Source organism: Plectropomus leopardus, chromosome 15, assembly GCF_008729295.1.
Source record: "Plectropomus leopardus isolate mb chromosome 15, YSFRI_Pleo_2.0, whole genome shotgun sequence".
Classification (NCBI taxonomy): Eukaryota; Metazoa; Chordata; class Actinopteri; order Perciformes; family Serranidae; genus Plectropomus; species Plectropomus leopardus.
In genome coordinates this window covers 20,030,852-20,048,007 of record NC_056477.1, presented here as the reverse complement: position 1 = coordinate 20,048,007, position 17,156 = coordinate 20,030,852, and the positions used below count along the sequence as shown (strand labels likewise).

General features: G+C 40.5%; 1 protein-coding gene across 4 annotated transcripts in view; it reads right to left on the bottom strand.

Moving 5' to 3' along the window:
- Positions 1 to 4,108: 4,108 nt before the first annotated feature.
- The window catches only part of micu1 (mitochondrial calcium uptake 1), a 40,581-nt gene continuing 27,533 nt past the window's right edge, over positions 4,109 to 17,156 (bottom strand). For all 4 annotated transcript variants that reach the window (XM_042502741.1, XM_042502742.1, XM_042502743.1 and 1 more), the window contains 6 exons: positions 14,833 to 14,915; positions 14,082 to 14,282; positions 11,032 to 11,169; positions 8,980 to 9,088; positions 5,987 to 6,076; positions 4,109 to 5,001 (listed from right to left, as the gene is read on the bottom strand). In XM_042502741.1, coding sequence (XP_042358675.1) covers positions 4,841 to 5,001; positions 5,987 to 6,076; positions 8,980 to 9,088; positions 11,032 to 11,169; positions 14,082 to 14,282; positions 14,833 to 14,915 — 782 coding nt within the window. In that variant the 3' untranslated portion in view covers positions 4,109 to 4,840. The remainder of the gene's footprint in view (positions 5,002 to 5,986; positions 6,077 to 8,979; positions 9,089 to 11,031; positions 11,170 to 14,081; positions 14,283 to 14,832; positions 14,916 to 17,156) is intronic.

Genomic DNA, 17,156 nt, shown 5'->3' with positions numbered 1-17,156 from the left:
ACAGAAGACAGATATCTTCTCTGATCAGGCAGCGCTCACTGTGATGGGTAAATTGATAATTATGTGTCCGTCTAACTCCAGTCACTGTCCATTAGCTTCTACATGCTCTCAGCTCCGAATTATCAGGCTTTTCCCTTTATCTTTCCATAATGTTGAGTGTAACTGCCCATACTAAGAAGCCTTTCCAGAGAAATGAAAGACGTTTTAATGTCTGGATACATGGATGGATTACATAATGGGTCAACTGGACACAGACCCGGAGGCCTGAAAATGTCAATTCAGTTAACACATACTGATCAGGATGAGACCTTTAGAGACACAAAATAACTACTCAAATGGCAAAAACAACTAAAAGTGAGACAATGCAACCAAAATGATGCAAAAAAAAATCACTAACAACAAACAAAATAATCTCAGAAAACCAAAACAACTGCAGACACAGAACGCCTACGATGCAGAAATCGATAAAAAAAAAACACAAAATGGCTACAAGACAGAGAGCGACCAAAAAAGACTAACATAAAAAGAGGAAAAATCACCACAGATTCTGTGTGATTTTTACAGTCCTATGCAGGAGAGGTTTTGGGACCTTTTACATGTCTGTGCCCAGCAGGAGACATACTTTCTCATAATCTGCTCATGTCTGGTCTGCTGCATCAGGCAACAACGACCAACAGCAATCAATAGGAGTCTTTACCCAATATCTGACCAGCTTAAGAATGAAAAGAGTAAAAAAAGACAAAGAGAAAGGTCAGGTTACAGTGGAAGAAAGAAACATCCCAGAGCAAGCGAGCATCTGACTCCACATCTTCTGTTAGAGTGAGAGCTGATGATCACATAAAACGCTCCACTTGTCAACTGGCAGCTTTATAATATGAGTCTGATCAGTTGATGTCACCTTTGAGCGTAATCTCTTCAATACTGCCCCAATCAAGTTTGGTCTTTTGTACAGTCATTGCTTGTATTTTATGAATTATGAAAAGCTTTCTTGCAACTGGTACTTTTCCTCAAACATTCACTGGAAGAAAACGAACCCCAATTCCTCCAGTGTTCAGACTCATCTTTTAGAACAAGTGATCTTTATTTTAAACAGCAACAGTCTATTTTATTGATTTTAGAGACATAACTTCCCTCAGTAACCGCCTTCTTTAAGCAGCATTGATAATGGTAATCTCTGTTTTAAAAGAGACGCATAATTAGTACGCCCCATCTGGATGGGTTCGCCTCTTAACTTGTGTAAAATAGTCTGTGTAACTATAGATATGATTACATATCATAAATATTCATGATCACATTAATCACAGCTTTGCCAACTATACACCATAACATTCAGCCTCGATCGCCCGTAAACACGTTTTGCCATTACGTCGATGACACTGAGTTATGGTTCCCACAAAAACCAGTCCAACCAGCTTTGCCTCTCAAAAACTGAATCCCGAATGTCCTCAGAACATTTTTCTGTGGTGAGCCTGAAATGACTCCCAGCTCTTACAAAGCAAGGATAGGCAGTTTTCCATGCAGTCAGTAACACCTGATGGTTCTTGACAGTGACCGTAGCAAATTGCTGGACTGAATCAGAAAAGTCAGTTAGAAAAGTCAGCCTCTTGCTTTCAGTGTGTACTCATTGTAGCAGATTGGATCTACAAATATTACTCAAGCTTCAGCAACTGAAACCTGTTCCCCATAGCCCTCCTCTTAAAACCGTATGGAGAAACAACTAACTTGATCAACTCTGTCCTTACGTTGCTGCAATAAGATTTATTATTTTTGCATTAACTTATTATACATGACAGATGGCACATGACATATGGCCTAATTGAGCAAACAGTCGCTGCATTCAGTGTGAAGAAAAAGCTTAATTCCTATGCACACCCAACGAACAGCGCATGCCTTGTCCATATTGTTTATGTATCTGCACTCTGAGGAAATGTTGTGTACATTTCTGTGCCTACACATAAAGAGCTGTTGACATTGGAGGGAGGTCTGCAGTCACTCCAAATATAGCCCCCTTTCCAAAGTCTGACAACAGTTAACCATTGGGCGTTGCTTCAGTGCTCACCAAGCAGGGGGATTTGACAGAGCGTGCTTGCTTGGGGTTTATACGGCTGAGTTGATGAGAAGGGGGGGCTGCAGTGCAGCTACTGAAGAGCTGTTACCGGGCAATTTTTCAGTGCAGATGGAACTGTTGTTGAGAGACTCGATGCAGTTGGAGGCGATGTTGCTGGCAGCGTGTTGGATTCTACAAAGACACTACAAACCGCAGGAGCCTTTAGGACGTGAGAGCAGAGGAAACCAGTGCTTTGCTTTGCTGCTTTTAGTGCTGAATTAAATAGTTGAGTGATCAACTGAGAGAAAATGAATCAACATTGTTTAGAAAGCTGAGGAACATTGACTGGTTTCAACCACTTCCTCCATTTTATATCACTGAAAATGTGTTTTCTTTGGGTTTTGGAGTGTTAATTGAATATAACCACGGGTGGATTATGAGATTGCGAGCCCATGCCTACGTAGGAGAAAGACACAGACTTCATGGTGATTTTGCCTTATTTTGTGTGTCTGTCTTTATCTCAGGGTCATTGGGGTCCTTTTTAGGGTTGTTTTATGTGTGCTTGTAGTTATTTTGTGTCATTTTGAGGTCATATGTGTCTTTTTTTGGGCTGTGTATTGTGTCTTTTATGTCATTTTATCTTTTTGATGACATTTTGTGATCTTAGTTGTCTTTTCTGATTATTTTGTGTGTCTTTGTAGTTAGTTTGTGTCTTTTTGAGGTTATTTGTTGTTATTTTGTGATTGTATTGTGTCTTTGTGGTCATTTTAAGCCTTTTTGGGGTCGTTTTTGGTGCCTTTGTAGTCATTTTGTATCTTTTTATGGTTGTTTTGTTTCTAGTTTCTAGTTTAATTTGTTTTTTAATGTTCATTTTGTGTCTTTTTGATGAAATTTGGTGTCTTTTGTTTTGTTTTTCTGTGTCTGCATAGACATTTTGTCTGTTTGAGGTCATTTTTTAGGTCCACAAGTAATCAATGCAATACACAACTGTGACATTTTGAAGGCAGGCCTTGGACCAGTGCCCAGAAGACCCGTTGGTGATACATCTATGATTATAACAAAAGATTTGGCTGTGTTTTTCACAATTTTCTATCTGTGAGCAACTATTAAACAATTAATCAGTTAATAAAAAAGTAATCAACAGGTTCACGTCAGTGAACATGCCTGTTAATGTAGTGATGGAACCGCTGGTGGACAAGGGCCCTAAAGCCTCCTCAGTCAAAGTATTGAGAATGAGTCACCTGTCCAAAGAAAACCATGAGTCTCAATTTTGGTCATCTTTAATTTTTCTGAGAAGCCAAATGATTAGCTGTTTCATTATGGGACATCATAACATGCATAAACATTTAAACCCCATTGGATTAGTTTAAAGAAATTCGTTTTCACAAATATGACAAGGTTGTTTTTAGCTCACAATGTTTTGTGAATGCAGGGTCAGTTTAAAGGTGAGTGTTGTGAGGTTAATACAACAGGGAGGATATTCTGTTAATCATTTGACGATTCATGTGATTGCAACTACAGACGTAAGCTCTGAAACAAACATGCCAGTAAGGAATACTGATGAGAAGCCCTTCAACCTAATCTCCTGCCTAGCAATCACTTCAGAGTACCACCTCCGTCTGTCAGTGGCAGCGTGTGGAAGAGAGCAAGCCAGCTCGTTTCAGGCCAATGCAGCACAGTGTGTGTACCAAGAGGCTGCAGGACAATCTTTTAATGGCCAGCAGAGGCCGAGCGCTGCCCATCCTGTCCATTTCAATTAGACAAAACTGCTGACCACTCTTGCAAACACACACACACGCACACACACATTAGCATCTTCTTCCTTTGGCACGCACTCAAAGCAGCTGCATACAATCAGCCTGTGCAGTTTTGATTCGAAATGTTAGAACCCATTTTCATTACACACGACAAATGACTTCCTTGGTGCCCCATAGATTAGTCTCGCTAATCCCCCGCTGTGCTTTTCTCCGAGTCAAAGAGTGAAAATGAGAACATGGCAGGACAACAATCCAACTTATGAGTCAAGCAGAACACAGGCGCGCATAAATAAAGCTTAATCAGTTTTACGTTATTAAAAACATCTTTAATAGAGCATTTCTTTTAACATCCATCTTATATAAAGTGTTTCAGTGGGCAAAAATAATTAGGAGAATACACACTTTGAAGAGAACATTGTAGGGCAAGACAAGCATCACTGATCTTTCACGGGACAAAGCAGTAAAGACGCAGCTAGGGCTTGCAGAATGAATGAAGAGGTGCTAACAAGATCACACTCTTGCTCGCTGTTCCACTAAAAGAAATAACTAAAGGTCTGTTATCAGTATAGAACAGACATATTGCGGCATTGCTTCAGCTGCAGGTCAGATAAGATTGATTTTGCTTCTTTTCTTGCCTTTTGCACTAAAACATGTTAAATGCAGGTATAACTTGCTGTTTTTTAGCATTTGAAAAAGTTACCAGCTGCATTCCTCTACAGAATATGGCAAAATAAACTTGTGCATTTTAAAATATACAAACACCCATCATGCCTTGGACAGGCAGGCTAAAGAAGCCTTTCAGGCCCAATGCGCTGCGTCAGCATGCTTCAGTCGCTATATCGACAGTTTGAGTTACAGCGACATGCGTTAATGAATGATGATGCCCCTCAGAGCTGCAGTCCTAATGAGTTTATTGCATTAATTGCCTCTTTAAATTGTCGAGACCTGTTGAAGGAGAACGTCTTTGATGCTACTGGTGTTGTTGCTTTATTCACACTGTCTTTCTCTCTAGCTCACACGTCACCTCCTGTCTGTATTATGTCTTTGGTGTGGCAAAGTCCCAAGCGGTATCCTGGGCACACTTCCACATGGCGCGCACCAGCCGAGTGAAACCCATGTCCTTGGGTTTCTCCAGCCCACGCATGAGCCGCTGCTTCATAATGGCTATGAATTCCCGATTACTGAGCTCTCCGTTCCCTGAGGGAGACAGATATGGGGGGAGGAAGGAGAGAATGGGCAACGGACAGGAGAAAGATGACGAAATAATAGAGGAAGAGTGAGTAAGAGGAGATGACTTCTATTTATTTATGATTTGCGCCTGTCACTTAAACAGATAGTTCTGATTTTTTTTTTAAATTGGCTTATATGGGGTCTTTATGCATCTTCAGCTTATTACATATAGTAGATGTCAGTCAGCATGTCCTGAGTTTGGAGAAGCAGGCAGGAGTCCGACATGGAAGCTAAGCAATGTACCGTTGTGAAGGGGTAAGCAGCAAAACATATTTTAGCCACCTAAAAATGTCCAATCTAAAACAATATCAGTTTAAATGTACGCTATACCGAGAGTATCCCCACCTCTTTATCTTTCTGGAGGACAGCACATTGCAACTGGGAAACCATTAACAGCCTAATTTCCCTATGTATGCTCTTTTCAAAGCCAGACTCAACTGATCAAAACAGTCTTTTTAACTCGCCGGACACAGAAGCTGCCGGTCTACCGCTGCTTCAGTCAGTAAGTTAGTTTGTGTTATTGTGTGACTTTGGCCTTTAAAAGTCTTAGTTCATTTTCACCAAAGTCACATAATAACACAAATTAACTAACTGATTGAAGTAGCTGTAGACCAGCAGCTCCTGTGTTCAGCGATGTTAAATCACTGATTTTATCAATGGAGTCTGCCTTTGAAGAGAGTGATATAACAGCCTTATCTTCCATTGGAAATTACTGTCTGACGTTAATGTAAAGCAGTGAAAATACTCTCAACATAGTGTACACTTAAACTGATTTTGATATTTTTATGTTGGACTTTTCCTCATAGGCTAAAATACATTTAGTTGCTGACCCCTTCACAGCAGTAGATTGTTAAGCCTTCATTTTAGACTCCATGCAGACAGACATCTACTGTACAACCCCACTTAAGGCGTTATTTGTATTTTCCATAAATATAGTAAGCCAGGTAATTACCATCGCAGTCGAACAGAGCGAACACCACATCACACACGTGATCCGACAGCTCCACTTTGGCCACAGTGCGAGCCACCTGCCTCATGGTAACTGAGAGACAGAGGGAGGGAACCACAGAGAGAGAAATTCACCTTTTATGGAAGAGAGTAACAGAGGTGCGAGTCACACGGGCCAGCTCATAAATGGCTCATGTGGAGGACACTGTGCGAGTCAAACTGCTTGGGATCGATAGCAGTCAGGACTCCCATTCACCAGGCGAGACTATCTGATAGAGAAAGAGAAAGAGCGGGGCCGAGAGGAGGAGGAGCAGACGGCATCAGTCTAACCAGCTGAAAGGAATGAGAAAAAGATGGAAGGTGGGAGCCTCAGGGGTCATTTTGGAAAACAAATAGATAATAAAAGGATGAAAACCTCCAAAGTCTCAACCACAATGATTGATTATCAGGCTTCAAAGAGGCACACAAGCAGAGGAGCAAAGTTACAGAAAAACAGAGGAGAATGAGAAAGAGGAGAGAGCACAGATGAAAAGAATAATATCTCGAAAAATCTCCCTGCAAATGGCAACGGAGAGAAAAAAAACCAGATGAATCACTCCACCAAGAATCTCATTAGTGGTCTTCTTTTCTACCTTTAACAATGTGCAGCTCTAGATAACACACCCACATATGAGAAACTGCACTAAAGGGTGTGAAATCATCAGATTTGAGAGCGAGATGAAAGAGATGAGAGACAGACAAAAAAAAATGTAAGAGAAGAAAAGAATACATGTGCTCCTTAAGGCTTGAAGAGGAGGGAGATGGATTCACTGCACTGGACAACAGGAGGATGGAGATAATTTGCAGACGCATGCCTGGCAACTCTCCACGAACCCACAGCAGCCTGATGTTTCCAAAACCCCTCCACAACACACTCACAAACACACCAACACACATGCATGGCTTGTTACTGTTATTGCCGCTTAAACCGTACGCTAGAAACAAGCACCTTGGGGTAGATCCTGCGCTCCCTTACAGCAGGAGCCGTTTCATCAGTGAATCAGAACTAATGGATGTGCTGACAGAAAACATATGGAGGCCTACTGAAGGGATGAATCATAGCGATAAATGAAGAAAATATTGACTCATCAAACAATTTGCCATATCATAAAAGCTACAGGTCCTAGCGGCTTTTGCTGCACTCACATTAAATTGACTTTCATTGTTGGGATCTGACAGACAAATTAATTCAGTAAGAACGAATGTGTTGAGGACGATAAAGAAAATGGGTCAATTTAATGAATGATTTGACGCTACCTAATTGGTCTCTTTTGAATAATAATTCTTGAAGAGCGAGCCTGCAGGGTCAAACACAGTCAACTGTCTGTCTAAAATCGTAATGCTTAAGACTTTTTCATGAAATCAAACCCCATTTATGATACCATTAATGGTCGGCATATTTCTTACAATAGTCATACAAATTATTTACATTTAGTAATCGCCTCTTCATACAGAGAAACTTATCTGACGTGAACTTTGATCATTAAGTTTAGCCCATGTCTCATCTGCTAAAATGATGGGAACAGAGTTTAGAAACCTATACTGCAGCCGGCCACCAGGACGCGATTGAGATATTCTGTCTTCATTTTTGAGACACTGGAATGTCGTTGATCTGTATTATACAATATATGTGAAGAATCCACAGTGTCTTGAAAAAATATCAAACAGGGACATATGTGAATGTCACCATGCAAATTAATAGTAATTGTACGAATGTATGACTCATGGCTGGTGATGTTTTTGTATTTTTGAAGACCTTTAGGGCTTTAACTGTCTGCGTGCAGGCATGTAAAGAAGCTCCGGGGTGTCTGAAGGTTTACATTCTGTAAGACGAAGACCTTGTATTTGTGTAGACTCCAGTGTTTTACAGGTTGCACAAAGACTTACACAACAATTGTTTAGACTCATCCAGGATACTGTGATTACACACGCTTCTGTATGACAAATGTAGTCATGTATTGTATTATTTAATCAAAATGAAGAGTGACTAAGGTTAGGTTAGCGTTAACTGTGATTAGTTATCAACAACAGATCTATAAACTTTTTTTCCTTTTTTTTTTTTTTTTACATTTTTAGACAGCAGATCAGTTTTTGATGTAACAAGGGAGTAAGGGAACAAGACAGAGCAGCCACGGTGAGCTGTTAGATGAAAAACTGCAGGTGACCTGCTGAGCACCTCCAGCTCCTCAGCACAATAATCAGCTTTAACAGGGTTGCATGGAAAATTGCTACTGCATAGTGTGCAGCATGAAACAGATGATGGAAAAAGGCAGATTATTAGCTGACGTCTTATTTAAACAGCAGGAGTTTGTTTAGCTGTACTGTAAACAGTTCCAGCTCCTCTGCTGTATTTCTGACAAAGTGGCTGCTCAGTGTGTGTTTGCTGTAGCATTACATCGCACTTGCTGTTACCACGATAATCACAGGTGTTCCCACATCAACAGGACTAAAATCATACGGATTACAAGTTTAACGTCTTCCATTAGGCTACTTAGGAAGTGTTGGTTAAACCTTCCAGTCACCAGCTTACAGACGATATATACACTTCTGATGCTTCAAAAGAAAAAAGAGCAACCATGTAATGATGGGTCAGCCCAGTCCCAAATTTACACTCCCTCCCCCTGTGATGATGCTGCCATGTGTCAGTGAGCATCAGTAGCCAGCAAAGTGAGCTCTCCTGTGTGCATGATCATGGTTCTTGGATTTAAGCATGCATTCTCCTGCTGGCCTGGAGGAAGAGGCAGTAGATACATGGGTGGATGGACAAATAGATGATGAATGGCTTAAGCAAGGTTTGGGAGCAAAGCCAGGCAAAAGGAGATGTGGGAAGTGAATCTGGCTGGCAGAGTGTTAACAGCTCTGAGAGACAGAGGATCAAAGTGACAGCAGTTGAGTCTACAGGGGAGTAATTAACAGGAAACAGAGAGCATCAGAGGAAAAGGGCAAATGTGGGTGTACCTTTGTCTATGGAGGCTCCAGCCATGTGGTAGAAACTTAGCGCCGTGTCCACGTCATTCACGTTCTTTAGGAAAGTAAAGAAATTCTCAACCTCTTCAAAGGTGATGCCCTGCACAGGATGGGGAAATTCACAAAATGAGTCAGGGTGAGAAACTCTGACAAATCGGAAACAAATCATTCCTGCAGGCTTTACCTGAGCCGTCAGAGCACCGCAATCGTGAAAAATAAGCCAAACATTGTCATGACAAGAGCTGCGATTTCACAATGACATTTTTAGAGCAGCTCAACAGAGAGGGAGGGCAGAAGCAGTCGACATACACGAATGAACAGTATGCTGAGGACGGACAGAGGAACAGACGGTCTAAGACACACATGCACATATGAACAGACTCACAGTCAGACAGCTGCCACACCGCTGATGAGCTCATTTGCAAAGAAAAGTGAGCAGCTGGTCCCAGGCTGTAAATAACACTTTTCTCATTTACATTGCAGGTTATGCCAATGCTGAGAGACAGACAGCAGCATGGAAAAAGAGGCGCTAAACAGCAAAAGGGGGAAAGAGAAAGAGAGATGCTTACTGCGGTTCAATTCCTCAGAGAGACACAACTCAGCAGCACCAGTCTCATCTTTTTCTCATGCCTGGGAGGAACAGCAGCTTCCCTGCTTTTTCTTTTCTTTTCTTTTCTCTGCTAAACACTGCATTTAACCATCAAATGTGCCTCATCATAGCTCACGTGATGCTTACTTTCTTTGAAGGGGAGAAAAAGGGTAACTGTATTTTTGCTGTGACACTTCTAGGTATATGATATGCAGGGCTGTGACTTCAGTCAGCTGACTGATGGGGGTTATTACAGTGAAGTACAACCTGCACGAAACCACAGCTCAAGCAAAACACTGGAAATGGAAAAAATACGGGCATATACTGAAGAGCCCTTTTAAATCTTGAATATTTTTACATTTTTCCTCTGTTTGTCTGTCCCAGCAGGGCTGTTTTACTTGCTGAGAGCAAGGTGGTGGTGTTGGCTGAAAGGATGTCTACAGGAATGAAAGTCAAAACTGTTTTTGTAAAACTAGATAAACCACCACACGGTTGTATGCCTCCACGCACCAGTCAAGTTGCACTTACAGTTTACATCAAATTTTGTGAAAACATGGCTGCTTCATACGCAGGAGATCTATACAATCAACAGTTTTAAGATGGAAACCAAAGATTCTTGAGTTATGGCCAAAACACTGAAGTCAGTGTAACCTTGACCTTTGACCACCAAAAATAAATCAGTACATCCTCGGGTCTATTTGAACACTGCTGCCAAATCTGAAGTAATTCCTTCAAGGTGTTCTTGACATATCACATTCACAAGAATGAGACTGATGAGGTCACAGTGACCTTCACCTCCAACCACAAAAATCTAATCAGCTCATTGGTAAGTCCTAGTGAAAGTTTGTGTCAAATATGAAGAATTTCCCACTAGGTTTTCTTGTTTACTGCTATTGCCAGTGCAGAGGCATAAAAAAAAGAACATGCATCTGCAGTAAACTAAAAAAAGTATACAGAGTAAAATATATGAACTGTATAAGGAGTTGTGTATTGAAAGATGAGCTACTGAGAAGGACAAAGCCTGAAACAATCAGAGTATGAAGCTGTCGAGACACTGACAGGAAAGAGGTTTATCAAAGAAGCTCAAAGAGAGTTGGAGTAATTATGCCCTCCTGCTGAGCACTGGCCGCTCTGTATTTGGTCACCACAAACAGAGATAATGGAAGGTAAAAGAGTCGGAGAGAGTGAGCTTCTGTCAGGTGGATAACGTCAGGCTCTGAATGTGCCGTCCTCTCCCAGTGATGTATTACCTCTCATCCAGTCTCTCTCACACACTTGCAACATCCCAGCACAATCTCCTTTCCCCTGAGGCACACACCGTCTGTCACACGTTCTCGCATGTAGGTCAATTAGTTAAAACACTCCACGCCAACAAATCTAGCACCATATATAACCACAGAGCACCAATCACTTATGTCAGAGTTCTATGAATAAGTGCACTCAGATTTATCTACCTGTGCATCCTTAAACATCTTCTTCAAACCCTTCTGCATCTGCTTGAGTTTACGAGACTGGACGCCGCTATAGGCCAGCAGCATGCCCCCAAACTGTCGCTCGGTGATTCTGTCGTTCACAGGGTCGTTCCTTTCGAACTGCAGGGAGGAGAGAGACACATAAACATTGAGTGCTGCGCAGAGGGACAAACAAATGAATAAGAGAAGGAGGGCATGGGCAGATGAGAAACAGTAAATACTGGCGCCGAGCTTCAAGTTGAATCATGCTTGGAGCTGACGTTTGTGACATTAAATTTGCATGTGCATTTTTTTACAATGTTCCACTACAGCATGCCTCAACAGCAGTGGGCCTTGGCTGTGTCAGGTCAATCCAGTCGATTTATGTCTGTGGCTGTTCTGACAGCCATGCAGCTCCCTCCCTCCTTTCTCTCTGAACGCGCCTACGTCTCAAAATGTTCATTAATCGTACTTGTGAGAGGCAGCTCATGACTAAGCCAAAATAAGCCTGTAGTTAAGAATTCAGGGGTGACCTGACCATTCATGCACCCGTGGAGGATCTACCTTTTGTGAGGTGAAGTTGCATTTAATTTGGCAATGTGCAGGTAGCATACAGTAGGTTTTCTAGGTTTTTTTTCTGCTGAAAACAGCTGCCTACTGCTGCCAGAAACAACTCTCAGGGTTCCCACACTTCAGGGACCTGACAATTCACAATGTAGAACATGAAAAGAACTGTATAGTACTTAACTCCAATTGTTCATTTAGTCGTTATCAGCAGACACGAAGCAGTAGAGCTCCCAGAGTGTGAAAGCCAATAGTTTGGTTGGCCCTTTGGTTAAGAATGCTCCATACCTTCAAGCTACCATGCTCTACTTTCAGAGCAGTTTGACAAAACCAAAGTGCACATTAGTGCTCCAAGTAAAAATGGAGCAAAGCCCATTTTAATTGCTCAAATTAAAAAATGCAGTAGAATTTAAATGTTTTAGTGGGGCATAGGTATAGAAACTTACAGATTCCTGACAATACATGTTAAATCACAGTGCCAAACTCATTTTCTTGCCCCATTTACCAGGTGTTTTTCACACACATAAGACTGAAACTCTATACGAACCTGAGACTAAACATGGGCAGAAAATGAAGAAACATACATTATGGCATTGACGCATAACTACACAGAGCAGAGCTACATTACTTTAACAGCTACAGAAATAAATTTGCAGTTATGTTACATTATTACATTACTTGGAAGGTTATTTATAGAAGATCACTATAGGATTTTTTTCTAACAAGATTGTAGTTTTCCATGACCACAGGAACCCTGAATACCATGAGAGTGATGAGAGTCAACCAAGAGATTTAAGTTTTGGGCTGGACACGCTTTAAGACAATAGCTCTGGTTCTATTCTAACATTTCTGTAACCATACATTGACAAACAGGCTTGATAGGGACAAGTATCATGCATTCCTGTGTTCTTAAAATGTATACATAATGCTCTAAAACCAGAGAGATATTCATCAAAAAAGAAGTATAAATGAGTTACAGAGAAAGTAAGTGAGCATCCTGCAAAAAGAAATAGCTACAGCTGGTAGAATGTGGCCTGGGGTGAGATGCAGGCTCAGCAAACAAAGAGAGGACTGAGGGCAAGCACATGAGACTTCAGGAATTGAATTACCCATGTTGGTGTCAGCCTTATCTGTGGTGTTATGATTTCCCTCTCTGAGCATGGTGGTATCATTAAGACCTGACAGATAGCGTTTTCTTTCTGGCAGATGCTCTGACTCTGAGTCCTATTCTTGGAGCCTCAGACGACGGCACCCATTAAGGTTCAGTGTATCAGCGAGACATTGCCCACGATAATTAAATAGATTAGAATAACCATATGCTCAACAACACTGATCAGTTGCCTCTAATGTAGAGGCATGGAGATGGGAGAGGGGGCTGGTGTCATTCGGAGGAGATAGAAGATGGCTTTTATGCTTAACTGTCACAGGTTTCAGACAGTGACACTGACCAACGCTGACAGACAATCCACACAGCGCTTTTGTCATCCTCTGCTCTTGTTTTCCTTGTATTGTGCATAACGCTCGCCATCACTCACATCCTCTTTTCCCCTGGCTCGAGAACATTTTTGGTTTATTTGTATGTGGGACTCAATGGAGCAGGGACAGTAATATTTACTTCCTCAGAGTCTGCTGTCTATCGTCCCTGAATAGGTGTAGCAGAGAATGAGATATACAAGTTACAGCAAAACCATAGCGTCCAAATTAATCTACCATAACTGTACATAATAGTACAGTTAAGATATATCAATATCAATATAGCAATATATTGATAATATATCTATATTGTGATATGAGACTACATGTTGTCTTAGATTTTGGATATACGCCTTTACCTATTAGCACCTGGGCCACACTGCATGCATGAACAGCGCGTGACGGCTATTTCATTGATCTGCTCCGGCTCGCAAACTTTCAGTGTTCACACTGTTGTTGCTGCCAGAGCTGCCTGCTGCTGTAACTACTGTATTTTTCACTAATAAAGCTGATACTTGACATATTAAGCCGTGCAACCACTGTATTGTTGATGCAAGTCATCATGCAAATATTTCACAAAAAAAAACTCTTGTATTAACAACTGAAGGGATTCTGTTGATATAAACGTTATCAGAGGGCTTTTGCTTTGAAATGGTAACAGGGAAGGTTTAGTAAAACAATATATATATATTCAATATATCTTCATGTCAGTGACAGATAAAAATATTAAAAACTGCAGTACAAGGTGGTACAACGTCAATATAATGATCAAAAGACCAATTTCATAGTCCATTCCTGGGTTTCCATAATTATATCCACCTTACTGATGATTAATTCTGTTAAATATTGTTAAAGCACCAAGAGTCAACCGTGCAATATCGTTGCACTATCAATATCAAACTATTTGGTCAAAAATATTGTGTTGTTTCATTTTCTCCTCATTGCCCAGTACAATAAACCAGTAGATGAAAATTCTCACACTCTTCCTCCGCTCATTCACTTTCCTCTTTTATTACCTCTAGTTTGAGCACATCATGCTGCAGTTTCCTCTGAAACTCCAGAAAGCTGCCAATGGTGAGTTTTCCCTTTAGGTCTTCTCCAAAGAAGTAGGTGGTGAGAGCAGAGCTGCAGCCGGCTGTCTTTAGGGTGTTTCCTGTGGTGGAGCGGTCACGGTGTCGCATGCCCATACTGGTCTGGGAGCGAATGATGCTCTGGACCTGAGGATGGAGAGGGTCCCATGTCAGCCAGGAGACTAGGCATCAGAAGTAGTTGTGACTATTTATTCTATTGAGTATGTAAATCAATTAAAAGTCTAGTAAAAAAAATAAAATACAGAGCAATTTACTTGGTTACTTTATTTTACAATTAAATACAAGAAGGATCTTAATTTGTTATCTTACTTACAAGATTTTTATTTAAACCTCTATCCGAATAAAACTGTATGTAATACTGTATATTATTAACCTTATCAGATCCAGTGGTGAAGAAAATGATATATCACAGAGTGCAGAGTACAGCACTTATATGTTCCCGCTGAGAAAATGTCACAGTAGTGTACATCAACTCAGGGACCTACCTTTAGTGCCTGCCAGTACGTGTTACTTACTGGTTACTGTAATGCAATCAGTCGCTACTGTAGATGCAGCATGGTTCAAATGTGTGGGCTGGCTGTTTTAACCTTATGTCTCCTTCAATATGTCGACTGTGGGCGTTTTTGTGAGTGACTTCTGTATGCAGAAACGTGCTGCTGACAGATCTCAGTCTTACTTGTTCAAACTCCTCCAGATCCACCTCTCCATCACCGTTCAGATCAAACATCTTGAAAGCAATCTCAAAGTTCCTCTGGGGGGCTGGACACCACAGGAAACAAAAAAACACATTCTGAAATCAATACAACACAATATGGAAACGACGCGTCACACTGGATCGACCCCGCTTTCATCTTGCCCACCAGTGGTGCAACACAGGACACATAAGATGATCTTTTTGCCATCAAACTGCACAATGATCAGAGCCTGCACTGTCTAATGAGATCTACTGCGATGCTACATTTGCATTAATGATTTTTTAAACCTGTGTACACTTTCTGCAAATGGCCTTTGCTGTACATCTGTTCAAAACACCCACTTCACTTTAATGGCCACATGACCAGAGTCAGTGACATTTGTTCTTGGTACAGCAGGATAACGAGGGTCAGTTCACAGTGTCAGCACCCACAGTCTGATGATGACAGAATGAAGATGGGAAACGGCTGGTAAAACAGTGCCTACATTCAGAGCTTTACATACAAACACAATCTGTCTTTAGTTAATAGGAACATATTGACATTTTTTTTCCTCACTATACAATATGCATACTTACAGAAGAAACATATGGCTTCTGTTCAGTTCTTAATGCAAATGCATGTTTTGCATATCAGATATATGGGCTATACATTCATAAAATTACATTATTGAAAATCCTGCATACCCTTCATATTGATACACATGTCTACATCTCAAGTGTAGCACTTATAAATTAATGTAACCATTTGTGCCATTATATTTAAGTTTTTTGGTACATTTTCCATCATGCATGCTCTCAGCTAACTATCACACAGCTGCTGAAATCTATAGTTTCTATCTGGACTGTGTAATTTATCAAAATATTATCTGAATCATAATATGGTCAAGTGCTATATCCAAAACACAGGAAATTCATTTTCTTGACAAAGGTAAAATGTATTGACCATTAGAAATGAATCATTGTTCAAAAATTATGGTGCAGGATACACAATAATCTTTGAGAGATGTCCACTGAGCCCTAGATTATTTGTTTTAAGCAATGGATCAGTCTTAATAGGAGGAGACAAACACATTAGAAGTTGTGTAAAAACTACTTTCATGATCAGCAGACAGATTCTTCTCAGAGGATGGAAGTCTGAAGGGGTTCTCTCAGTCCTAGACTGGGCTATAAATATGGCGAGAGTGGCAGCATTTTAAAAGGTGTCACAAAAAAGATGTGGAGATCGCACGCTAGTATTTAGTGTCTTAATCTATGCATTGACAAATGTGTATTTGTTTTGCAGGAGTTTATTTTTGGAATTTTGATTCTTTTTAAATATCCGTGTCCACTGCATACAGTAGAATGTGTTTATTTCGACAACTATGGCCAATTGTGCATGTAACGATAATCTGAGTGGTTCTCTCATACATTCTCTTTTGAAAAAAAAACACATATCCATCATTTTATCATTATCTTTTTCAGTAAAAAGGAAATGCAAAAATAACCATCCCCGCTAAAAAAAAAAAAAAAGCATAATACAATCACAATACCCGTCAAAAATAGTCCAGATATAATTGTTTTTCACATACTGTGCAGCCCTAGCTTCTACATGTCGCACCTTTTTGGACAGAGGCAATTGTTTGTGTACAAGAGACTAAAATTCCTACACTGTTTATGTGATGAAAAACTGAGCCAGCAATAATATTTACATTCTTCATTATAGTATAACCTATAGTTTGTTTTCAATGCTTCATTTTTACTATTGCATACTACTATGAACATTTATTTCTTTGGAAACCCAACTCCTTTCAGGGAAATATTAAAGATTAATCTAGTGTTATCTGACAAAGGATTCAAAATGTACAAAAACAGTAAATATGCACAACTATGAGGCCCTGAACCAATGTGTGCGTCTGTTAGGCAAAATATGTCCTCCTTTGTACTATTTTTGCCGTGTTAAATGGATTGAAACCAACCATAAGGCATGCTGCCCTGTCTGCTTAAAAATGACTTGTCCTTGAAAACGTCCCCCAGAGACTTTCTCCATATGAACGGATTATAATAAATGGTCGCGCTAAGCTTGGGGATATGAATTTACTAGGCACTGGAGAGGAAAGAGTCAAGAGTTTCATTATCATGAACTCTGACACATTTAGAAGGAAGAATTTTGTGTGAGATTTACTCCCTGTATCCACCACCAATGCCAGATCCAGCGAAAGCAAACTGATTCTGTGAAACATCTCAGAGGCTGCTAGCTTGTAAGACACACAATATTAACTTTGACAGTACTGGAGATCATTCTGAACAGACTGCAAGCAACACAACCT